This window comes from Myotis myotis, unplaced genomic scaffold (assembly GCF_014108235.1).
Source record: "Myotis myotis isolate mMyoMyo1 unplaced genomic scaffold, mMyoMyo1.p scaffold_m19_p_4, whole genome shotgun sequence".
Lineage (NCBI taxonomy): Eukaryota > Metazoa > Chordata > Mammalia > Chiroptera > Vespertilionidae > Myotis > Myotis myotis.
The window spans coordinates 130,012,748-130,039,218 of NW_023416346.1; the positions used below are offsets into that span (position 1 = coordinate 130,012,748).

Here is a 26,471-nt window from a genome sequence, read left to right on the forward strand (position 1 = left end):
GATTCAATATTTTCTAAAATAACAATATATTCCATTTCATAAAGAAAATCCTAACATCTGTGACTGCCAAAGAAATGTCTTTTTCTTCGTAAAATTTTCATTCAGAGTCTAAGACAGTGCTTTTACATGTCAAATAACATGACAGAACATTGATAACTGCTCAACAAAAGGTGGCACTACTCGGCCAGCGTGGCTCAGTGGTTGAGCATCAACCTATGAAACAGGAGGTCAGGGTTCAATTCCCGGTCAGGGCACATGCCCGGGATACAGACTCAATCCCCAGTAGGGGGTGTGCAGGAGACAGCTGATCCATGATTCTCTCTCATCATTGATGTTTCTAGCTCTCTCTGCCTCTCCCTTCCTCTCTGAAATCAATAAAAAAATAAATAAATAAACACACACCCTATCTAATAAAGAGGTGATATGCAAACTGACCATCATGCTGTCACAAAGATGGCAGTGCCCATAGCCACAAGATGGCGGCGCCCAGTCCCCTCAGCCCCGCCGGAGTCCCTTAGTCCTTGCAGCCCTGCCAGGGAGGTGGCAGGCACGTGGTGTGGCCGGACCTGCCCTCAGCCCCCCAGCCGCCCAGGGCCAGCCCGAGGCACAGGCAAGCCTTGGATGGTGGCTGCCCAGCCTCCCAGGGCCGCCCAAGGCTCAGGTAACCAGGGCTGGCCGAGGCTTGCGCTGCCAGCAGTGGCAGCAGCAGAGGTGTGGTGGGGTGTCACCTTCCCCTGATCGCCAGGTCACCTCCCGTACCTGAGGGCTCCCAGATTGTGAGAGGGGGCAGACCAGGCTGAGGGACCCCTCTCCAGTGCATGAATTTTCATGCACCGGGCCTCTAGTATATACATTTAAAAGGTGGCACTAGACAGCATACGTTATTATACAGTGTGCTCTGTTCTGAATGTTATGTTCCCCCAACCCCACCCTAAAATTCACTTGCTAAAATCCCAACGCCCAGGGTGAGGTATTAAGGGGTAGGGCCTCTGGGGGGTGATCAGGTCACGACAGAAAATGCTAATTCCAACATCTCATCCAAATTCTCCTGAATGGGGTCAGTGTCTTCATAAAAGAGACCCCCCCCAAGAGCTCCCCTGCCTTTCCCCCAGGTGAGGACACAGCTGGAAGGCGGCCATTTATGAACTGGGAAGCGGCTCTCACAGGACACAGCACCTGACCATGAGGGTGCCCTGTTCTTGGACTTCTAGCCTCTGGAACGAAGGGAAATCAATTCTGTTGTTTATGAGCCACCCAGTCTGTGGTATTCCCATATAATAAAAGGAATATGCAAATTGACCCTAACAGCAAAACGACTGGGAATGACTGGTCACTATGACACACACTGACCACAGGAGGAGCTCTGCTCAGCCACAAACCAGGCTGACGGCTGCCAGCACAGTGGTGGTGGTGAGAGCCTCTCCGGCCTCCTCAGCAGCACTAAAGATGTCCAACTGCAGCTTAGGCCTGCTCTCCACTGGCAAGTGAACATCCCCCGAGGGCTCCTGGACTGCCAGAGGGATGTCTGACTGCCAGCTTAGGCCCGATCCCCCCAGTGATCGGGCCTAAGCCAGCAGGTGGACATCCCCCAAGGGGTCCCAAACTGCGAGAGGGCACAGGTCGGGCTGAGGGACCCCCCTGAGTGCACAAATTTTTGTGCACTGAGCCTCTAGTTTTGTTATAATAGCCACCCAAATGGACTAGATAAAGTATGGGGGGAAAAAACCCACAAAAAACAGTACACAGAACCACAGTCTTCACTTCTCACCTCTCAGCACTTTGCAGCAGCTTCGGGGAGGTTAAGTGACTTGCTCAAGGTCACACAGCCTGTTAGAGGCACAGCGAGGTTCACGCTGAGGCCCCTCACACCAGCACGCATCCCTTTCATCACCGGCTTAGCAATATGCTCCGAGTCAAGGCCTGCAAACTCGCACTGTGTCAAACCTGAAGGCCACCCACACAGCCTGTCCGATGTCCTGAACGAAACTGGAGCTCCTGGTCTGCTCTTGAGAGCAATGCTGAGAGCAGGGGAGAAGGCGCAGTCTCAGAGGGTGACCCTAGCACCACCAAGAAGGCATTTCTGAGATGTTTATCATCACCCCCCCCACTCCCGCTGCCCTCAAGTTTCCATACTCGTTGTTCCATTTCAGATGTCGAGAGAACTGCGCTGGCAGCAGTAAAACCAAACGACTTCTAAAACCCACGTCTTGAAGAACAGGGCTGCCAGGCCTCTAAAGATATTCCATGTTAATACCACACATTACAACCCGAAAGAATGAGAAGTTTTGTTACAGTCCACCTTTTACATCACAGCGCTGGCAGGGGGCCTGCGTGAGCCTCAGAGAGCTTCCGGCAGCTTTCTATCAACAGCAGGTCCTGTGTGGAGCCAGACCTGTCCCCCGGCGCGAACAATGCGCCCTTTGTTCCCGCCCGTTGCTGTATGTTTTGCTGTTATCTGAGCGGTGCCGGCCTTTTCGCACGGGCTGTGCCTTATGTGCTATGTTAATGGGATATTGTTGGTCTAAGCCGCTCTAACTGCGAACAATCTTACCCTCTTCTGAAAGCACTAAATCCCCTCCGACAGAAAATGCTAATTCCAACATCTCATGCTGCCTCATTCTGGTATTGAGCGCTCAGAAGAGAGCAGGGACTCTGATTTAAGGGAACGTGGGTTTAGCTTCACTCCTACTACCCCACTAGGAAAGGAGTTCATCGGGCAATTAACAGGCTGGAAGAAAGAGGCCACCTGCCTAAGAAAGCAACTCATGGAAACTGGTTATTTGGAACATTTCGTTTATAGCCCTTTTCTGTGGCTTGAATAGCAGTAACAAGGAATGGGGTTTCTTAAAACATAGTATGTAGCAGAGAAGGAAATGCTAGAGGGCAGTTAATAAGGTGAATGGCCATGTACCGAGACCTCCGCGAGATCCTCGCCCAGGCCCTCACCCTGGGGTCCCAGTGGCCAAGAATGAAGTGACTTATGGGACTGCTCAGGGGGCAGGAGCAGGGACATCAGCTGAGCCCTGCCCTGCGCTGGGAGCTGTCTGGGCCCTGAGGCGCAGCAGGGACCAAGGCTGCATCCTTGTCATCCTATAGCTTTTCGCCCTCATGCTGTGCGCTTGTAGATACGAAAGATTTCAGCGTCAGTTCCCGAAAGTGGGTTTGCTGGGTCAAAGGGTAAGTGCATTGGTGGTATTTTTATTTTTATATTTTTATAGTATTTTAAAATATCATTTATTGATTTCAGAGAGGAAGGGAGAGGGAGAGAGAGATAGAAACATCAATGATGAGAGAGAATCATTGATTGGCTGCCTCCTGCACTCCCCACACTGGGGATGTGCCCACAACCCGGGCATGTGCCCTGACTGGGAATCAAACCCTGACCTCGTGGTTCATAGGTCCATGCTCAACCACTGAGCCATGCCGGCCCCGCGCATTGGTGCTATTTTTAGATACTGCCATTCCCCTCTCTAGGTGTCACACCATTTTGCATTCCCAACAGCAAGTAGGTGAGTGTTGGTCAGAGAGACAGACAACACCAAAACACATCACTATGTCGGGCAGCGATCCGTGTTTTAAGAACAACAGAGCTGGGTTGGGAAAAGAATGGGGCAGGGAGGGTCCTTTTTAGATCCAGTGGGTAAGCCAGGGTCTGGTTGACATGTCATTTGTCCAGACAACTAGGGAAGGGAGGGAACAGGCATGCGGAAATCTGGGGGGCGGGTTCCAGGCGCGGGGAGAGGCCAGCTCCAGCACGGAGACCCAGCAGGGTGGCCGGGGATGGGCGCCGGAGAGTGAGGGTGAGACTGGAAGGTAATGAGGCCAGGAGAGGGGCCAGCATATGGAGGGTCTAGACTGGATTCTAAGGAAGAGGGAGGAAGCCACTGCGGGTCACCGGCAGAGGAGACGTTTAGAGAGAATCCTGGGGCTGGAGTGTGAGAACGGTGAGCCTGGCAGGCTCAGCTGCAGGTCACGGCAGAAGCTGTGAGAATGAATGGGTGCCAGGCCTGGAAACAGCACCCCACGAAAAGGCAGACAGCAAAAAGGCAGTCAGCACAGTGCCCCTCTCCCCCCGCCCCCAGCGTCCTGGGCCACCGTGCCAGCATGCAGGGACGTTGCAGGTGTCATGGCGGAAAAAGGCTTCAATGGGCCATGAGCGTGGGAAAGCCGGGGTGAAGCAATGCTAAGTGAGCTCCTGGCTGCAGGACAACTGGGAATCTAACACGAGGCGCATTCCAGATCTGCAGGAGATCTAGAATAACTAGAGGGAAATCTCCCCACGCCCGTTGGCACTCGGCACGCTCTTGCGCATCACCCATCTGGGAACTGAGCGCAGACTAGTCCCGAGCCCTGCCCTTGGCCCTGGGAGCTGGTATAGGCCCAGTGAGATGCCTCTTCCAGGCGAGCGCAGAGCCCAGCCGCGCTTTCACCGGAAAAGCCCGATTTCGCTGAAGACTTTTGTTAATCAAAGATGTTGCTGCTATTTTCTGAAGACGTTTATACGGGACCACGAGAGGAATGCAAATGACAACTCCCCTGAGATATTATCTCTCACCTGCGAGACTGGCACGAACGCAAAAGCCTGGCAGCACCTTCTGCTGGCAGAGCTGTGGGAACCGGAGCGCTCACCTATCAGTGCTGGGAATGCGAAATGGGGCGCCCCCTAGAGAGGGCAATGGCAATATCTAAAAATACCACTGGTGCATTTGCCCTTCGACCCAGCAAACCCAGTTTCGGGAACTTAGGCTGAAACCTTTTGTATCTGCGTGTGCACAGCATTAGGTGAAAAGCTGATGGGCAACACTATAAATGGATGTACCAGGCAGACAATGCCAGAACCCACCAATCATCTTCACACCACAATAACAGACAGCCGCGCCCTGGCCGTTTGCTCAGTGGTTACAGTGTCAACCCCAGGGACCGGAGGGTCGCAGGTTCGATTCCCGGTCAAGGGCACATACCTCAGTTGCAGGTTCCCCAGCCCCAGTGGGGGCGCGTGCAGGAGGCAACCAAGCTATGTGTCACTCTCACGTTGACTTTTTTTCTCTCTCTTCCCCTCCTACCTCCCTTCTGCTCTCTCTAGATATCAATGGAAAAAATATCCTTGGGTGAGGATGAACAAAAAGAGAGACAGACAGACAGACAGCTGGAGAGTGTGCACCTCCACATGGAAGTAACACCACCACCACCTACAAAACATACGTACCCTCCAAAAGGGGAAGAAAAAGAAACGGAACTTGAACCAGATGAAGCCCCTCATACCAATGACAGCAGTTTGCATATACAGCAGGAGCATGTGAAATGACACATGCGCAGTCAAGCAGCAAAATCCACTGTCAGGGAAACGGGACTGAAAAGCAAACAGCTTCTTCAACAAAGCTGTCAGAAGGAAAAGCCCAGACGAGGCGGGTAGAGATTAAGACACACCAGCCAAACGCACTGTGTGGGCCTCGCCTGAACGTGGACCCCAATAAACCAGAGAAATGGGCAACCTCGCTGGAGAAGGGACAGTTTAAGAGGTTACTATTCAGCGGGGCATAGGCATTAGAGCTATGTTTCCAAAGGAGTCCGTACGTTTAGGAGAGACAGTGATGGATCATATGATTCTAGGATTTGCTTCAATAAGGCAGGAAGATTTGGGGGATGAGGCGGTGTGCGACCAAACAAGGTGAGCTGCTGTGTGTTAGCCGCTGAAGTGGGCCGAGGGGTGCTCGAGGGGGTCCATTACACTGTTCTCTCTCCTTTTGTATATGTTTGACATTTTCCATCATTAAAAGTTTATATATATTACACACACACACACACACACACACACACGTACATATTCTATCATTAACCCAGAGACTGTGTTCATGGCCAGCTCCCATCTACAAAAATTAACAACATACACAGACTCAAAAAAAAAATACAAAAGGTTCTTTTTTCCTCACTTGGACCCCAGCGTAATGATGGATTTTCTCGCTAGCCAGGAAAGTTCACCAAGATAAACAAGCCTAGTTGAAAACGTTCCGAGCGGCCAAACTCCTGGTGAGGTGCTCTGGAAAAGAATACATGGATATTCTGGGAAGCAGGCGCAGCACAACCGTTTCTGGGAGGGAAAACCTAGGCTCCCTGCCTTAAATCGGGGCTGGCACTCCTCTCCGAGAAGCCCCATTGCGGCCAACAGCGCGTGGGTTCTCTGTGCTGGAGTTAACATCTGACGCTAGGGGTGTGCTCTTCACCTTCCCGATGCCGACCAAAGGCTTTCAGACTTTCTCAGTAAATAACCCCAAGCTGCATGCCTCCCTCCAAACATGCGCCACGTTCAGTACCAGAAAAATAACGAGGCGCCTCAGTCTCGTGCACAGCCTGTGTCACTCACAGGAAGGGATCGGATGACTGGTACTCGCTGAGAATGTTAAGCAAGGCCTTGCGCGCCCGTTTCCTCTCCTTCCTGCGAGTTTGTCACAGAATAAACGCGTACAGTGACATCGTAACATCTGATCAAACACTGCCTTTCGGGGCTGCTCCATCCGCACAGCTGGGCTGGGTGTCCCAGGACCAAGGCCAGATCCAGAACGTTCGTTCCCCCTGCCCCTCCTTGGCCTCCACCAGGCTCTGGTGGGGAGTGAGGTCTGTCCCCTTGGCGGGGCCTATTTACCAGGGCTGCTCCCAAACGTGGGATCCTGCCACGGAGAGGAGAAAGAAAAGGCAGACACTGGCCCTCTGCACAGCGCACAGCACAGCGCACACTCACACTCCGAGCGGAGCTGCCTGCAGGTGTAAAGTTACACTCCCCCCGCCGGCTCTGCTTCCTGTCCAAGGATCCCGGAGAAACCAAGGCCGCCTTTTCCTAGTCTTAAAGCGCCTGACTACAAGTGCTGAACGGCTTCCCAGCAAGGCCCAGGGGAGGGGCTTTCTCGGTCACCTAAGTCCTGGCACTTTTTATTTTCCAGAGCAGCGATTGTCAACCTTTCTCGTCGCATGGCACAGAAACTGATTATGGAAATTCTACGGCACACCAAAAATACACTGGGTGGCCAGGTTATGATGAGCACCCCATCAGTACTTCATTGACACTTCCAAAAATACTGAATATTGAAAACTCCCTAAGCAAATACTCTCAAGGTTTTATTAGTATTATTTGCATAACTAATTCACTTCATTGTACTGATGGGGTGGTCATCATAATCTGGCCATTCAGTGTATATTATACCTTTTGTCGATCTGACAAGAAGAAACAGGTATAATTTTGATTCAGTCACACTGGGCGGCAATTGGCTGTGGTCATTTTTTATTTGACGACCTAAGGGGAAGAGGTCGGTGTCCCTGACTAATTGGTCAGGTGTTGCATGACTTAGGTCAGTGGTCAGCAAACTCATTAGTCAACAGAGCCAAATATCAACAGTACTTCTTCAAAATTGACTCGCCCAGGCCGAAAACCGACTTCTGCACATGGGCCACGAAGTTTCAATCGCACTGTACGTACACCCGCATGTGGTATTTGTGGAAGAGCCACACTCAAGGGACCAAAAAGCCGCATGTGGCTCGCAAGCCAGTTTGCCGACCATGGACTTAGGCATTCCTACGGCACACTGGCTGAAAATCAGTGTTCTAGAGCTTTCCGTCTTAAGCTGAGGTTGCAATATAAGCTTTGTCTTCAAATAAGGGAAATGGGCCAGAGTGATGGTGACCAGGCAAAGGCACAGGTGCCGGGCCTGGCAATAGGGCTGTGGAAGCCAGAGCCGGCAGGGAAAGGTGCCGGGCGGACTCCCTTCTGAAGCTCAGGGGTCCTGTGCCCCCTGAACCCCGGTCACCTCCACAGCCCGCACAATGCCTAGCGTGAGACGTCAGTAGGATCTAGGGGCCCTGTGAGGTGGTGAGTCTCCCTGGTAATGAGAGAAAGCAACAGTGTGGCCCAGTGAAGGAGGAAAGCAGCCTCCAGCTTAATAGGTCAGTCCTGGCAACTTCTGAGGCCCCGCCGAGTTAAATGATTTGCTCTGCTGATTTCTCTTTCATTTTTATCTTTTAATCCCCACCGGAGGGTATTTTTTCCATTGATGTTTAGAGAGAGAGGAGAAGGGAGGGAGGAGAGGGCGAGAGAGGGAGAAAAAAACATCAATGTTAAGAGAGACACATCAACTCGTTGCCTCCCACATGTGCCTGGAGACAGGGGAGCAAACCTACAACCCAGGTATGTGCCCTTGACCAGGAATTGAACCCGAAACCCTTTGGTCCCCCCCTCCCCCCCACCCCAGGCGCTCTAACCGCTGAGAAACCGGCCAGGGCTCTGCTTATTTCTTATCCGGCACCACCCTCTTTTAAAAAAAATCCTCACCTGAGGATAAGTTTTCCATTGATTTTTAGAGAGAGTGGAAGGGAAGGAAGAGGGAGAGGGAAGGAGAGAGAGAAACATCAACTGGTTGCCTCTGGCACATACCCTGCCCGGGGCTGAGGATCAAACCTGCAACCGAGGTACTTGCCCTTGACTGGGAATCAAACCTGTGACCATTCGGTGCCCGGGCCGACGCTCTAATCAGTGAGCAATCATCCAGGCCTCGGCTTCTTTCTTATCCAGCCCATAGCAGAAGTGACCGGGAGGGCGTAGCCACCGCGCACAGAAGCACCGAGCCGGCGTCTGTGCTCTGCAGGCTGCCGGGATGTGCGGGGTCACATCACAGAGCACGCAGCTGTGTGCGGGGAACATGGCTGCGAATGCACGAAGTGAGCAACAAAGCCAGTGGCCGAAACTGAAAAAGCAGCTTGATTGGCTTAAGCAAAACTTTCTGAAAAGCTGCCGTGACAAGGGCTAATTAAAGGAAGCCCCACTGTGGGCCAAATCGCCGGAGAACGCTGCTGGGCAACGGTACGGAAAGCAAAAGGCTGGATGGAAGGATAGACTCCCGCTCACGCTAAGCAGGTACCAAAATTCACCGCCCGGCGGGGCCTGCAGCGGGCAGGGCCGGGTATGAGCGCCACAGAAAGCAAGCCCCTCTAGGCAGGACCCCAGCTCACCTTGCCAGTGTGTCTCCCCAGGTGCCTATAATCTGCCCTAATAAAGAAATGGGCCAATGAACCCACCACACCGTTTCCGGCTGCTTAAAAAAGGGGAGCTCAAGCTAGTGTTAACCCACGGGGTTGACATGCCGGCTCATCGCCCTTCACGTGAGGCGGAGAGAGTTACATCTGTCAAATGCTCACATTCACTAGCGCCTCCCTATAGAGAGCAATGCTGCAGTCACACATGCCACCGTCGCTGCATCTGCCACCTCACTGAGAACAGTGCCAGCCACTTCCTGCCATCTGCTGAAGGCTGACTGTGTGCTGGCGCTGCCTCCTGGACAGCTCAGCCTGATGATCGTTGCTGTGGACTGAATGGTGTGCTCCCCCAACCCCCAGGGGACGGTATTTGGAGATGGGGGCCTGTGGATGGTGATCAGACTGAGATGAGGTCGTGAGAGTGGAGCCCCATGACGGGGTCCGTGTCCTTATAGGAAAAGGAAGACACCAGAGACCAGAGCGCCCTCGGAACCCCCACCACGTGAAGACGCAGCAAGAAGCAGGTCCTCACCAGACACCGAATTTGCCCGTTCCACTGCTCTTGGACTTCCAGCCTCCAGAACTGTGCGAGGGAAATGTCTGCTGTGTAAGCCGCCCAGTCCGCGGTGTTTCGTGGCAGCAGCCAAGCTGGCTAAAACAATCCCCATTGCCAGTGAGAACAGCAGGCACAGAAGGCAGAGAGCACATGCCTAAGTGCGGCAAGCGGAGCCAGGCTCTGAAGCGAGAGAGAACGACTCTTGACCAACAAGCATACCCTTTCTTAAGAAAACGAGTTCTTCCAGACCAGCAATAGCCCCGTTTATAAGATAACTTTTGTTCATTCCGTGTGCTGACTCAATACGGCTCACAAATAAGAAATTCATCCCCAAACCCTTAGTGGGGATCAAGTTTTCATTGTAAAGGGGCCAACACGAGGAGGACCTATAGACCAGACTGTCCAATAGTATGGTCTGTGATGAGGGAAATATTCCATCAGCTGTGCTGTCCGAGGCCATGGCCACCAGCCCAGTGGTTCTCAACTGGGGGCACATAGACCCTCCGGGGAACGCTTGGCAAAGTCTGGAGACGTTTTGGGCTGCAACTAGTGGGTGGGAGGGCTGGCAGCACTTGGGGACCAACGCCAGGGACGCTGCTAAGCCCCCTCTGGTCCCCAGGACAGCCCCACCTCAGAGTTCTTTGGTCCGAAATGTCTCCGGCACCGAGGTGGGAAAATCTGCACTCGCCGCATGTGACTGCTGAGCATTTCAGCTGTGGCTATTGGGGCTGGGGGATAAATTATTTTCTTTCAATTTCATGAATTTGATTTGAACTTTTTGAATTAAAAAAAATGAAGAGATCAGATCAAAACTGACAAAATTGGAATTCCAATTTAAACAGCCATGTGTGTCTTGGCGAGTACAGCAGCAATGGCGAATGTAGACAAATATCAAATAAAAGTCTGGTTTCCAAAGAGTTCCACTTAAAGGAACCAAGGGTCTTTAAGGCAGAGACTCCTATGCTCGGGGTCAGGAAGTAATGAGCGGAAACACAATCCTAGAAGCGGGCGCCCAGGAAGCTTTAGGGCTCATGCCCAGGCACCAAGAGGTCAGCACGAAAGGGAACACGGGCCCCGCTCCCTTCCATCACCGCGGGCCACTCACTCTTGCAGAGTCTCCACCCCCTTCTCTTTGCACTGCAGCTCTTGCTTCATCTGCGCCAGCTCTCGCTTTAACCTGGAAAGCTAAAGACAAATAACAGTTTCTTCAAAAATTGCTGTGAAAAATGACTTCTACAGTTGTTCTCGCTGTCACTGACGTTCCTGCTTAGCTTGCCGTTCATGGGACCATCCACTCCAGTGGTTCTCAACCTTCCTCATGCCGCGACCCTTTCATACAGCTCATGTTGTGGTGACCCCCAATGTCATGGTTACAAACTGAACATAATGAAAGCAGAGTGATTTATCACAAAAACAATATGTAATTATATATGTGTTTTCTGGTGGTCTTAGGTGACCCCTGTGAAAGGGTTGTTCGACCCCCAAAGGGGTCACAACCCACAGGTTGAGAACCGCTGATCTACTCTCTCCATGAACTGCCATTCACACGCATAAAACAGCCACCCTTGGCCCGGCTGGGTGGCTCAGTGGTTGAGCATCGACCTATGAACCAGGAGGTCATAGTTCAATTCCCGGTCAGGGCACATGCCTGGTTGCAGGCTCAATCCCCAGTGTAGGTAAGGTGTACGGGAGGCAGCCGATCAATGTTTCTCTCTCATCATTGATGTTTCTATCTCTCTCCCTCTCCCTTCCTCTCTGAAATCAATAAAAATATTTTTTCATTAAAAAATAAAATAGCCCTAGCCAGTTCGATTCCGGTCAAGGGCACATACCTCAATTACAGGCTCCTCCCTGGCCTGAGCCCTGGTCAGAGCTCATGCAGGAGGCAGCCAATCGATGTGTTTCTCTCACATCGATATTTCTGTCTTTCCCTCTCTCTTCCACTGTCTCTAAAAATATCCTCGGGTGAGGATAAATAAAATAAAATCAAAATAAATAAAATAAAATAAAACAGCCGCGCTGGAAGAACTGTCTTGCTTACATCCCAAAGCCCTAGCACTTCCGGTCCACGTGAAAGCGCAACTACTTTCTTTCTCAAGGTATTGACCTGTTCATGACAATTAGCAAACTGTGTAACACTTCGCCCATCTTCCCTTGTACTTGCTTCGCACAGAGCCACGGAGGAGGCCCTGCAGCTGCGAGCGCGGTCTCCTCCCATCGCCTGGTGCTTATTCAACAGATTCTGGGACCCGCTCCAGGCCTGTGTTAAAGCTGGCGGGGGGGGGGGGGGGGGCTCACAGGGTTAACCGACTCCCCAGGGGTATTTCTGAGGTGCGCTAGAACCTGAGACACACCACAGCAGGGGGCTTCATTTCCAAGGGGTCTCCCATGTTTTGATGCAAATGCAACAAAACAGAGCCCTCCCCAGGCCAGCAAGACAAGGGGCTGAAGTGCTAAGAGGAGGGAACACAGGTTACGGTTTAAAATGAAATAGCTGCCCTCCTATTGGAAAAGAGTGGAGAGTACAAACAAATATAATAATAATCCGTGAAACGAAAATCACACTGAAACGTGGGCGTCAGACACACTGGCCACCCGAAAATGAACCATGATAAGCAAGGTCACGTAAAAGTACATACGGGCACCGTGTTACTCACCCTATCCCGGCGACTGGCTATTTCTGCTTTAATTTGGTGTGGGTCGTACTTTGTGTTTGTTGAATATCCAGAGTAGGCTAAACAGAAGGAAAACATTGCATTTTATAAAGGATCCTTTAAAATAAATAAATGCACACAGACAGGAACTTCTGATTCTCCACATGAAATGGTTAAGTCTCAGCTTTACAAGTTGGTACTGGCTCCTGAAGAATCAACACTTCACAGCCTCGAATCTGGGTGTTTGATCTTTGCATGAGGCCTGCCTGCAGGACCCCCCATCAGAGACGAGACGCTGCAGGTAAAGCACACCGTGCTGACTTCCGCTGCAAGCTCCGCGGCTTAAACACCACGTGCGCGGGAGGAGGGAAAGGTATGATTATGGAAAATTGCTCTTACTGTGCAAACAGTACGCACACTAGGGATCATTTTTCCTCTCTTTTAAAATGCCCACACAGCCCGGCCGGCGTGGCTCAGTGGTTGAGCGCTGACCCATGAACCAGGAGGTCGAGCTTCGATCCCCGATCAGGGCCCAGGCCCAGGTTGCGGACTCGATCCCCAGTGTGGGGCGTGCAGGAGGCAGCCGATCTGTGATTCTCTCTCATCATGAATGTTTCTCTCTCTCCCTCTCCCTTCCTCTCTGAAGTCAATAAAAATATATATTTTTAAAAATAAATAAATAAAATGCGCGCACACGGGAGTCTTGGGAAGGATACAGCCAAAAAGTCAACGGTGGTCCTTTTCAATACAAAAGATTTTAGTTTTATTTTCGTCACATCTACAGTCCCCAGATGAACAATTTTTGACGTAAGAGAGAAAACAGATACTAAAGGTCTAGGAAATGAGAAAGACGGCTTTCTAGCCCCGCGCCTGTGCCCGCAGGCGGCCTGCTGCACAGAACCGCAGAGGAGCGCCGCCCTGCATTCCAGCAGCTCGGCGCTGACGGCTGGCTGGTGAAAGCGCATCGCAGGGACATGGGTTCTTAAACGGAGAAGAGCAGGAGCTCTAACCTCCTGCCACCGACACGGCGTCACGCCGAGTAGCCATACCTGGGCGTGAGTGAGGCTCGCAGAGCCCGTCACCTGTGCGTGGGGAGCAGTCAGCCACTGTCCTGCGCGGGAGCTCTCAGCCCCTCTGCCCTTTCAGCAGCTGGAGCAGCTAGCGGCCCTGCGCAAGGCTATTTCCTCATGCTTCCGTGTCCTTGCTCTGAGGCTTCTGAAGCCATCAGCTTGGGGGCCGCAGTGACTTGGTTTCTAGCCCTCCCTGAGCGTGGAGCGCTCTCCGTCTCCACCCCACACTGGCGGCATCAGCCTCTGGGTCATTCTCATTATCGCCACCCGCTCAGAAGGCCCATCTGCAGGCGGGTGACCCTTCTTTCACTCCTTCCATCCGGGGTCCGAGGGCTGTCATTGAGATCACTAGGTGCTAACGTCTAGAAACCAGTTCAAAACCATGTCCTGACTTTCTGTTGGAGGATGGGGCTCAAGGCCAAGTGGCTTCCACAGCAAGGTTATTTAGCCCCAACAGTATTCTCAAAGTTAACTGGAGCAGTTGATGTCTCCTTTAAAAAAAACATACAGTTCTGTCCAGTCGGTGTGGCTAAGTGGTTGAGCGTCGACCTATGAACCAGGAGGTCACGGTTCGATTCTGAGTCAGGGCACATGCCTGGGTTGTGGGCTCGATCCCCAGTGGGGGGCGTGCAGGAGGCAGCTGATCCATTATTCTCTCTCCTCATTGATGTTTCTCTCTCTCCTTCTCCCTTCCTCTCTCTGAAGTCAATAAAATATATATTTAAAAAAAAAAAAAACCAGTTCTATGGCAAATCTCCTCTGTAAGCCCCCATCAGTCAGAATGTTGAACCACTGGAATCCACTGGAAATAAATGTCAGGAGGAGCTACGTGTTTGCCAACTTTATGTTCTTATATTTCCAATCGTAATCTCTCCAGACATGGAGCAAAATGTTTTTAAGATGGAATTCTTTCTCAGACGAAGAATGTCTATTTCCAAATCCTGCAACTTCTATCTCGTCTGACTCTGGTTTCACTGAAGATCGGTGATGAATCATTTCTATAAAATCTCCACATTCAACTTCTGGGACTTCAGTGTCTCAGACCTGAGCTGAAGGGGCTTCCACGTGGGACCCAGATAGCATGCGCATGGGCCAGGCTGTGCTGACTTCTCACTTCCACTGCGTCAACTTGTCACCTTCCGAGTGAGGGAGAACGTACCCACTGGGGGAGAAGTAAGGCCACCCCCAAAGTCTAGGGAAGCTAACCGCCATGTTCACCTCCGTGCCAATGATCTCAGATCACGGCCGCAAAACTTGCAGTGCGCACGGGAGGTGGAGCAGGTACAAGTGGACAAATACATGGCAACCTGCACCCTCTCCTTCCGAACTCGCAGCACCCTGACACTGCCCGGTGCCCACCTCTCCCCCAGGAGACCCAGGCGTAACCGGTCCTGGAAGCAGAGCCTGAGGAAACACGACATCCTGGAGCCACCAGTGCCACCAACAGGAAGCCGCCCACCTGGAGGACTGCTTTGGAACAACGCGCTTCCCTACTGCGCAGGCCCATGGAAGCTCATCTTTTCTATGACTTACAGCTGAAACCACCCTGAATGCCACACTAGGTTTTACTTATACTGATATCCTTCGTGTTACCTTTGCTACAGCCTCTAAAACAGTGGTTTTCAACCTTCTGGCCCTTTAAATACAATTCCTCATGTTGTGACCCAACCATAAAATTATTTTCATTGCTACTTCATAACTGTCATGTTGCTACTGTTATGAATCATCATGTAAATATCTGATAGGCAGGATGGTTTTAGGGCAACCCCTGTGAAAGGGTCGTTCAACCGCCAAAGGGGTCGCGACCCACAGGTTGAGAACTGCTGCTCTAAAATTATAAAATTCCAGGACAGAGATGAGGGAAAAGTCCACTCAGGTACCTAAGACGATGAGTACATCTTATCTTCAAACGCTAAGGGGAGTTGTGAACACTGGCGTAGCTTTTAATAATATAATTCAATTTCTACAAATTCTCCATTCCTTATGTCTGCCAGCAAGTCTAATGGAATCCATTTCTGGAGTCTAAGAAATAGCTCAGGACTCCAGACCCCATTTTTAACAGCATGCGCTGTACATCATTTAGAAAAAGAACTACCTTCCTCTGTTAAGACATGTCTGCAATCTCGGGGCTTACGATAAATACCAGACTTTCACCTCTGAAGCTTTCTTCTCTCTTGAAGAGCTGAGTGGGCAGAGCTATTAAACAGCTTAAGGAGTCCACTCAGGTCTACGCATTGTTTGGGATGATATAATCACACGGTTTTAGTTTAGCTGGACCACAACAATGTAAATTATTGTACCTTGCTATTATAGGGTGCCTTTCACACTTATTTCATCTATTCTCATAAAAATCTTTGTGAGCGATGATGATTATGCCCCCCACTTTAGAGATTAAAGACTGAGTTTGCAGGGACTTGATCTGCATTATGCCATTAAGTCACAGAGGCACTTGTGTCTGGAACTTGGGCTGCTACGGGTCAGCTGTCCAACATCCTTTAATCAGATTAGCTTTTTCAACGTAAGAAGGAATGGCCCCTCGGCTCCCCAAAGCCCATTGCCCACTAAGCGAACCAGACCTGTGTATTTAACACTCAAAATGCTGCAGACCACAATACTGATGGTGGATTTCCACCCCCAGGGTACTGACAGGGGGAACTGTGTGTCTGTCTGTCTGTCTGTCTGTCTCTCTCTCTCTCTCTTCCCCGCAGGCCTCCTCTGTGGTGTGAGAAGTGAAGGTCACACCCCAGGGGGATGAAATGCTTTAAAAGACCAGTAGTCCTTCTTCAAAGCCATTCCCTGGACAGACAGCTCCTCAAGACCAGGTGCGCCTCCAGGCTCAGACTGGAGGGGTTGCTCCGGGGAGCCGGGGGAGACTGGTGGAAAGGAGGCAGGCCCCGACAGACTCCGCGCTGACAGGTACTAATTACCAGAGCAGCGATAACCAGGCCAACAAAGGAGGGCACAACATTTTTTAAAAGGCACTGTAAGCACAGGATCAAAAAAAACTCCAGCCCACTCGAGACCCACAGAAGCAAGCAAGAAGCCACCAAATCGCAAGCAGGAATCCCGTCTAGAGCAGAGGAGGGGATTATCTCTCAGTAAACATGCGTGCTCTGCTACAACCTTCGAGACTGCCTCTTGCCAACTAATACCTGTGAAAAATGCTGCGCGATCCATTTTTCTCCTGCCTGCTCCGACATGCTTGCAGGAGGGAAAACAAAAGGCTAAATGGATGGACGTTGGCCCTTATCCTAATCTAGATAGTAGATGATGAGAAAGCCTTCAGCAGAGAACTAAAGGAAGATAGTCTTTGTGGGAGGGCCTTGGAGCTTCAGAAAGAATGTTGGCAGGACTGATGGCTGATAAGGTCAAGCTTCACCACCACCTAACTCAGGAATTCAGGGTGGATCAGCACTTTCCCAACAGAGATAAGGCCGGCTCTTTCCCAGCCACCCAAAGAGACCTGGTGTAGACTTCTGGGAGCTCCTGGGAGCCAGGGTAACATAGGAAGCCATGTTTCTGCTGCTGAAAGAGTCCATCTAGACTAGTGGGTCTCAACTCTCAGAATCGCTTGGGAAGCTTTGTAAAAAATGTCTGGCCCCACTCAACCCAAATCTGTACCCAGGCAGCAGCAGTTTTTACCAGCCTCTCAGGAGACTGTGCGCAGCCGGGCAGCGTGGAGAACGACTGGTGTAGACCAGGGACTGCGACACTTTCTCTGCGAAGGGCCAGATAGTATTTTTGGCTTTGGGGGCCATACAGTCTCTGTCTCAACTCAACTCTCCCCTTGTAGCTGCTATAGACAATAGGTAAGTGAATGGACGTGTCTGCGTTCCAATAAAACTTTATTCACAAATACCCTGAGTGGACAGTGCTTAGCCTGTGGGCCATCCGTAATTTGTTGGCCTGTGGTTCAGACTATAATTTACCCCATGCAAGCATCCCCCCCCCCCAAAAAAAAGATGCTGCAAATGGTCAAAACTTCAGCTCAACACATCCGGAGGCTAGAGCTTCTCGGGAAGGATGAATGAAAACGTTAACTCCAGAAAAAAAGTTTCTGAAATAACGAATGTGTTCAGCATTAAAAAGAGAAGGCAAAGAGAAGGACATATCAGCATGAAGACAGTAGGGGAAAACTCTACAAAATGGAGTTGCAGAAAACGTACTGGGACTGGGTACTGAACGGTTAGCGCACCGGTTCACACAAATCAAGCCGGGTTCTTTTAACCTTATGCTCAAATCTGTGTCCCAGCCAAGTGCCTAAGTCTGCTTTGGTCAGCGACAAAAATGACCTAGATTTTCTTAGGTACCAGATGGTACAATATTAACACCAGATCTTTTCTCTCCAACGAATGGGGTTTTGCTCTGGTGATTCCCATAACTCAGGGAAATCCCGCCCTCCTCTATCCCCTTCTGCTCCAATACTAGAAATGGCTATTCTAGTTCATGCTTCCGTCCCCCATCATGGCCTCATTTCCCCCTATAACCAGCCATTAGGGATAAATCAGGTCCGCACCATTTAGGGTATTCCAACACCAGGTGCCACATAAATATCTTTGAAAACTAAATGAACAGTTTAGCAATCCTACCGTGGGCCATGAGAAAGTCAAAAAGCAGAAAGCGCTCTGCTTCCACTTGCCCCATTTAGTGTTGCAAAACAGTCCGATGACTTGTCAGCTTACAGCCGGTCTGTATTTGCAGGTCACCTGGACAATGGCAGGGCAAGGGGTTCCAAAAACCCCGCCGGCTCTTGTGAGCTGCCTCTGCCGTGACTAGGAAAGGGCACAGAGCACTGAAGGCTACATGCACAACCGGATGTGGGTTCAAATCCAAGTTCTACCACTGACTGGGCACGTAACCTTGAAAAAGGAATTCGGCCTCTCCAACATTCAGTTCCTCGTGTGTCCAGTGGAGGTAACACCACGTGCTTCACAATGTTGCTATCATAACCATGCCCAGAAACTCTAGTTCGCTAAATATTGCTTCTCTTAGCTTCAAGTTACCAACGATGAGGGAATCATGGGAAGCAAGCCCAAGTGTTATTCTGTTCCTAGGACCAGGGCAAGGGCGCGCCTCCCCGCTTTAACTGACTAGCACTGAGGGCAAGTTGGGCTGTGAGGCCCGTGCGGCCGATTGCTGCCCAGGGATGCTACAGATCCTTCCATCAGCAGCTCCCGACGTGGGCCCAGACCTATAGGTGACACCTGTTAGATGATGACGATTCAAGCCAATATAGGACCACTGTCTTGAACTTGATCCCGTGGCCAAAAGGAATTCATTTGAGTCACATCTAAGAGTTTTTCTCATTGCAGCTGGCAGTTCAGATTAAACGGCAAATAGAAAGAGCGGGGGTCAAAGCCCCAGGGACCGCAGCAGCCTGATGAACCGCTTGGACTCCTTCCAGACTCCATCCGCGGTCTTTGACACAGGACCCAGCAAGACCCGCTGGCCTCCCCAGCCCGTTATGAAGACAGGCCCGACCTGGTCTCCGGGCAGCCCACACGCACAGATGCGGAGGTGGCGCCTAGGCAGGGGCTTGTGGTGGTCGGGAAACGGAGTCTGAGGAGCACGTTAGAATTTCAAGTCGACACCGCAGTCGCCTGTTTCCTCTACTGAAGGTTTCTTCAGACGCCACTTGGAAGACAGCATCATCAGCGCCCCTTTTCTCCTGGGCATCCATCAGATCCCATGGAGCTCGGGGAGGGATGGAGCCCAGAATGATTCCCTACTGGCCCCAGTGTGAAGGGAGTGACAAGCCTGGAAATCGAAAACTGGCCGCTGAGGGATGTCCCAGCTCCACAGGACCACAGGTTCTGAACCAGGCCCCACATTCTCTCAGTGGCCACGAGGCGGGGTGCGTTCCTCCCTCGCTCCCTCAGCTGGCTGTGCAATCTGCAGGCTGCAATAGGTCCTCCTATATTTGCACTGGTGAGGGCTCCAGTCCTGAGTCCCCAAGCTCACTGGCTGCACTGGCAGAGGAGCCAATAGGTGAGACACACCTTCTTCCCTAGGCAAGTTTTCCTTTCAATCACTGGCAAGAAACTTCCCTCCAAGTTGTTCTGCTACCTCCTTCTCCCGTAGCATTCTGGGAAACACTGATTGGAGAGCCTCTTTGGAGACCCGACCAAAAGGGACCATGGAACAGATAAGGTGCTACTGGGAGGAAACTCTATGGGGTGGAATCATATGAAGGGACCAATATTAAGCCCTTCTGAAGCTACAGAAATGACAATTTTCTATGGTTCAACCGAGCTTCTACCAAGCAACTTCCTGAAAGGTTGAGAATCGCTAACACAATGTTCTCAGAAACAGTGAAAGGCCAGCACTTCTACTAGATGTGACTTCGAGGCACCAAGGCCATGGGCTGCCAATCCTATGAGATCAGTTCAAGGGGACCATATGCTGGGCCATCAAAGTCATCTTACTAGATTTCAGCAAACTGAAATCTTACATAGTGTCATCTCTGACCGCAATGGAATTAAATTAGAAATCGACAACGTGACATCTTTAAAAAGCCCCAGCAACCTACTTTCACAGAACCCCGGGGTCAAAAAACTAAATCACAAAGGAAATGAGAAAATATCCTGAACTGACTGAAGAGGAAAACCCCACACGTTGAGGGATGCAGGTAAAGTGATACTTAGAGGAGAATTTCTACCTTTAGAGGCTATGTGAGAAAATAAGGAAGGTCTGAAATCAATGATCTAAGTTTTCACTTTAGGAAGCTAGAAAAGGAAGAATACATTAAAGCCAAACTAAGTAGAAGGAAGAAAATAATAAAGAAAAGAAAGCAATAAAATAGAAAATAGACAAGAAATGGGGGGGTGGAGGAATGTAAACCAAAAGCCAGTTCATCGCAAAGATAAATACAGTCGATAAAAGGGTAGCTACACTGACTAAGAGAAAAAAGAAGGCACGAATGATAAATGTCAGGAATGAAAGAGAGGACCCCACCACAGGGCCTCCAGGAATTAGAAGAATTATAAGGGAGCTCTGCGAAAACTTGACAAACTTGACTAATTCCCTGGGGGCTGATTCCAGCTCCTTACCTGTTTTTTATACTTTTATCAGAACAAGCCACACACATTGTCTCTGGCTGCTTTTGCAGTGAAACAACAGGGCTGAGTAGCTGCCGCTGAGACCATGTGGCCCACAAAGCTGAAAATATTTACTCTCTGACCCCTTCAGAGAAAAGTTTACTCACGGTCAGATTAGATAAATAGACAAATTCCTTGAAGCACACAAATACTGGAACTGATTCCAGAAGAAATAGAAAATCTGAACAGACCTGTATCTACTCTAGGTACCGATTCTGTACTTAACAACATTCTCACAAAGAATTCCAGGCCCCAGTGGCTTTCCTGGAGAATTCTATCACGTGGCTAAGGAAGCACTAATGCCAACCCCACACAAACTCTTTCTGAAGAGCGAGGCGGAGGGAACACTTCCCAATTCATTCTGTGCGGACAGTGTTATCCCGATACCAGAATCAGAGGAAGACATTACAAGGAAAACTATGGAGATTTTTAAAGTAAAACCCAGCCTCTGAAGCTGGCATGAAGGTGACTCACTGCGTTCTGATGGGCAGTTAAACAAAATACAAAAGCCACCTAGGACACACCAGTATCTGAAGAATGAGAGAAAACAGCCTGGAAACAACATGCCATTAGACCTGCAGCCCTGCATTCTCGAAAGGCACGCGGTAGGAGACCACGTTAGATTCCTGCTCCGGGTGGGGGAGAAGCCCCGCCTCGCTCTTCCTCATGCGGCTTACTCACCCTCCACAGCAGCTGCCATAGAAAGGCCTAGGGCCCCTTAGCCCTAAGTCCGTTCTGGATAAAAGCTTTGACCATGTCCTCATGTTCAGAGCTGGGCCACCAGAGCCGAATGCCTGGCACTCTGGCCGGCATGTCACAGGTAGGTCTTTCCACGTGTCAACTAGACTCAGGTTTTCAGGAAGTGAAAGCTGCTGGGACCGACTCTAACATTCTCCCCAAGCTCACTGGCACCCAGGACAGTCACGGCCGTGCGCGCCTGCGGTGGCTGCGAAATGTGGCAGCTCTGCCGGGAAGGGTCTGACTGGGTCGGCACCACAATGCCTTGCCTTCCGAGGCAGGACCTGGTTCCTCCAGTCCCCGAGGATCTGCTGAGCACCCGTGATACGGGGCCTCCTCTGCAGCCTCCCAAACGGAAAGGGTTTCCCTCCGAGGACATCAGTGTGTGTCCATCTAGCTTGAGGGGCAGAGAGAGTTCCCCGATTCCCTGGGTTATACGGTGTTCCTCTACCTTCGGGGGTGGCTCACGAAAGGACCCTACACAGAGACAGGTACTCGACGACATGTGGGAAGGTGCCTGATCTTTCCATCCGGGATCCACAGAACCAGGTGTGGCTTTCCCGAGGCTCAGCGACACAGCGCTAACTGCCCAGGTCTCCGTGAAGGCCTTTCCCACGCCGACAAACACAAGGTTGCTTCGTGTCACTCCCTGAAATTGGCTTATTCCCCTCTTCCCCGCCTGAATGTAAGCGCCGCGAGGGCAGGGCCCTTTCCTCTGTTAGGCGCCACTGTATGCACTTGGTAAGTGTTTGCTACAGGAGAGGCTGGCGGATGACCACCCGATCCCAGGGCAGCACACCGATGGCCTAACAGACACGAACAGGAAATTCATGAAGCTGTCTTGCCCGAGTAAAGTTTGGTGTCTGCAGAGAAGCCAGCAGAGAAATGGCTTTTAAAGTCACATGTGTTAAGCGGGCGCGCCAGTGAACTCACAGCTGGCGTGCGAGCGGCTGTCGTCCTCACACATTTTGTGCAGATGCTGGAACTCCTCCTGTGCCAGCTCGAACCGCTGCTGCTTAATCTGGTAGATTTCCTTCTTGGCACTGAGAGCCTCCTGGGCTACCACTAAGTATTCTTTCAGCATCCGCTCCTGCTCGCGTCTCCACTGCTCTCTGGGGTCCTCGATCTGGGTGAGCTCTGAAATTAAAAGCATAAGACGTGAGTGAAATCAAACAGGCACACACACACAAAGAATGGAAGGGACTTCAAAGTCAGATCTTTAGGTTGACCAAGAGTCAGGCGGCTATGGCACTAGTGAGTATGAAAATGAATGACCAGGCCCTATCACGTTTGGCTCAATGGATAGAGCATCCGCCTGCAGACTGAAGGGTCCTGAATTCGATTCCAGTCAAGGGCACATGCCCGGGTTGCGGGCTTGATCCCCAGTAGGGGGCGTGCAGGAGGCAGCTGATTAATAATTCTCTCTCATCATTGATGTTTCAATCTCTCTCTCCCTCTCCCTTCCTCTCTCTGAAATCAATAAAAATATATTTAAAAAAAGAAAGAAAATGAATGACCAGAACGCATGCTATGAAATCTACATAACAAACCTTCCTAAAGTGTGGAACATCTTCTATTTTTATTTTTTTAATATATATTTTTAATTGATTTCAGAGAGGAAGGGAGAGGGAGAGATAGAAACATCAATGAGAGAGAATCATGGGTCGGCTGCCTCCTGCATGCCCCCTACTGGGGATCAAGCCTGCAACCCAGGCATGTGCTCTGACCAGGAATCGAACCCTGACTTCCTAGTTCATGAGTAGATGCTCAATCAGTAAGCCACGCCGGGTAGGCGAACACCTTTATTTTTATATGCACAATTAAAATGAGGAGAAAACTATACAGATATGAAATTATTCATTGGACAGAGGAAGACAATACCAGACAATTTTTCACACTGTAAAGAAATGTTGGCAGAGATGAACCAAAAGAGCTCATGGCGGTCAAGCTCACAGATCTCCAGCCCTCCGCTCACCAACCTCTTGACTAGGGTGCCTAGGCTCTGCTGCCCTCTGACCTGGCCTGCTCCCCTCCCCCTCCCGCACCAGACCGTGCAGCCCTGCATTCCCCATGGACTTGCCGTCTCCTCCCGCCCTTCAACTCCCCATTTCCCACTCTGCTTTCTCTCCCTGCAGTCGATTGATGTTTCTCTCTCATCACTGATGTTTCTACCTCTCCTTCTCCCTTCCTCTCCGAAATCAATAAAAATAAATACATTTAAAAAAAAAGAGTTGTGTTCTCAGAAGCAAGTTTTCTGAATGGAGTCTTTGGCCCCTTATGTACAAATTATTACAACAACAATAACCTTTCTTGTTCCTGGGGGAAAAGGTGGGTTCTCTGAAGGCCCCAGAGGGAAGAGGTGGGTGCCCCAGGCGCTGGCTCCTCCCAGTTGTGCTCAAGGAGGCATTAAGAAAGTCCTAATGTCTAGAGTGTCCTGTGGAGTCCTGGAGGGCGGAGACCGGGTCTCACTTTTCCCGTCCCCAGGGCCTGAAGAGTGGCCGGCACAGAGACGCGCTCTCTAACACCTGCTGTGACTCAGCACGCAGACAAGCAGACGAGCCGCGCGGAGGAATGAGCAGGCTGAGTTTACAAGAGACGAGCCAGAACAGGTCCCGGCCTCAGCGGCAGGCAGGCAGGCTTTCCAGAAAGATTGTGTAAGGCAGATGCCTATGCTGTTCAGTCATACCGCCTGGCCCCAGGAGGCCAGGGCCTGCGGGTGAGGCCTGGTGTGCGCAGGCCCAGAGGCCAGAGGCCTGGCCAAGCGGCCCTCGCATCTGGGAGTGGCCTCCCCCTGTGGGAACTGCCCTCCCCTGTGGGAGGGGCTCTCCCCTGTGGGAACTGCCCTCACCTGTGGGAACTGCCCTCCCCTGTGGGAGGGGCTCTCCCCTGTGGGAACTGCCTCCCCTGTGGGAGCGGCCCTCACCTGTGGGAGCTCCCAGCAGCACCTGGAAAAGCAAGCTCAGACACCCCAAACACACACAGACTCGAGGTACCAGGTCAGCCAAGGTGATGGATCCACCTAGAAGCCCTCTTGCCACCCAGATACCTGCCTGGGAGGCCGGGCCGGGCCGGGCCTCTCCCGGGTGCCCAATCTTTGGGTAAGAGCCACACCAGAGCAAGGCCGAGCGCCACGTCTCAGAAACTCCACTGCCCCAGGACTGACACGGGAAGCCTGGCCGGTCAGATTTTTTCTTTTAGCTCAAATTTTTTATTATCTGATTCGATGAACATAAAATTAAATTTCAATAAATAGAATTAGAACAAACATAAAAGGGAAAGAGAAAATAACGATTTAAAAAAACTGTTGCGTATTGAAAAGGTGCATTTCAGATTAATGCAATTTCTGGAACTCATTTTCTTCCATTGTAATTGAAGGGCTTCAGGTGAGTTAGGAATTCTCAGGTTAGGCCGTTTCTATGCACACTCTGAGCAAACAGCACGCATGGGAGTACTTTGAAGCGTTTGAGGTGCTAAGTGAGTTTGTTGCTTTCTTGTTTAACCATCTAACCTGGAGTGGCCTGACAACAATGCTACCCTCCGTGAATGATGTGTATCCAAACTGCTTCTGGGTTTTATTTCTTATTTTTCGGTTACAGTTGACATTCAGATGAAATATCTGGGTCGGGGGACCACTCTGAACTACATGGCTGCCAATCAGGTTTGCCATTCAGGAAGTGAGTGGGCAAGGAATCAATCCTAAAGGCGCCGCCGTGGGCCAATCACACTAAGGGACAAGCGGAGCCAGGGGACCAGAGTGAGGAAAGAGCCCGAGTCTCCTGTGGTGGAATGGTGCACCCTCAGGCGCTCCCAGACTGCCCCGAAGCTAACAAACCAGAGGACAGAAACACAGGAAAGGGAAGTCATGTCCCTCGGCAATAAAAATGACAATGACAGAAACACTAGAATGAGAAAGTGTGGACCTAAGAGGGAACTGGGTCCCCAGATGACTCCCCATTGAGGAAGGCTGAAGAAGAGGCAGAGGGGGTGGAAAAGGTCTCGAATGAAATGGGCCCGTGAAGCACGGTGTGTTGCCCTTGGCACTCCTGACATTTGGGGTCGGCCCATTCTCTTGTGGGGCCGTTCTGTGCACCGTAGGAGGTTTGGCAGTGCGCCGGCCTCTGCCCACCTGTGTTATGCGTGACAATCCAGTATTACCAGGTAATGACCAAGTGTCCCTGGGCGGCAACATCAGCCCCGGTGAGAACCACTGCTCTGAACAGTCCTATAAAGAAGGCTGATGGTCAAGGCCCACCATTTTAGCCATAGTCTTTATGCAGAGACCAAAAAGGGTTGGTGTATTCAAATTAAACATGCAAGCCAAAATGAAGTTAAGGTAACCAGGTGGGCAGTTAATTGTACTAATAACATGTAAGCTGTAAGCTCCACTTTACAATAACCAACCTTCTCATTGTGAGAAATAGTCTAGTTCCAAACTGCCTGGGAAATGTGTGCCTTAGAGTAGATATTAAAACCCTCCATTGGACGTACGCACGCAGTCCCGAGCAGCATACAGGCATGGTAGCTACGTAACTGCTTCACTTTTTTAAGAAAACTTCAGATTCCATGGATCAAACTCAGTTGAATGTTGCACTGGACAGTAAAGATCATTTTGCTCTACAAAAAGGGTTTAGCATCCTTGAGGAAACTCCTTCACACATAATGCCTCAAATGTGGCGCTCTACTTACTGTTTATGTGGTCCATGTAATAAATTCCAATTTGCTTATCATATACCGTTTCCCATCCTAAAGGAAGCTCATCCCCAACACAATCGGCAAAGGTCAAGGGCTTTGTTATCCTGCAAGACAAAAATGAGAAAAGCACATTTCAGAAGCAGGTCAATTCCATGTGAGTTTGCCGAATCAACTCCAGAATCAGGTTTTAATGCGTAATTATATATTATCTAATTGACTGGTTTTTGCCCCAACTTTGGGTTGGAAAATTAAATCACCGGCTTTGCCTAAGCAATAATCAGTCACAACATCAGTACACTCATGGTTAAAAGCATTATTATCTCAAAGTGCAACTTTAAGTACCAGGGAAACAGATATTGAAAGTTACAGAACAGGTAAGACAAGCATCTTCTCCCAGGCAGCGTGTTTAATGAGGTGATGACAGCGGAATGCGGCTCGGCTCGTCCACAGCAGGACGGCAGCTCCGCTTTGTTCTCGTTCCCTGTGAACTGCTCTCCCCCCCACCCCCCGGCCCCAGCTGTCCATCCATTTCAGCTTCCATCTACCCCAAATGGACTCTTTCTATGACCAGTGGCCCTAAGCTAAGGAGTTAAATATTAACTACTGACCAAACGCAAAAATCTAAACGGGCAGCGTAACAATCGGA

The 26,471-nt window shown here is 50.7% G+C and overlaps 1 protein-coding gene across 2 annotated transcripts in view; it reads right to left on the reverse strand.

Annotated features, from left to right (window-relative positions):
• Nucleotides 1-26,471, reverse strand: part of WWC3 (WWC family member 3) — a 111,176-nt gene that overhangs the window by 47,099 nt on the left and 37,606 nt on the right. For both annotated transcript variants that reach the window (XR_004966897.1, XM_036304624.1), the window contains exons 2-5: nucleotides 25,820-25,929; nucleotides 22,067-22,270; nucleotides 12,232-12,308; nucleotides 10,680-10,759 (exon numbers count right to left, since the gene is read on the reverse strand). Coding sequence is in view for 1 of the 2 variants with exons in the window: in XM_036304624.1 (XP_036160517.1) it covers nucleotides 10,680-10,759; nucleotides 12,232-12,308; nucleotides 22,067-22,270; nucleotides 25,820-25,929 (471 nt within the window). In the remaining variant the exon portion in view is untranslated. The remainder of the gene's footprint in view (nucleotides 1-10,679; nucleotides 10,760-12,231; nucleotides 12,309-22,066; nucleotides 22,271-25,819; nucleotides 25,930-26,471) is intronic.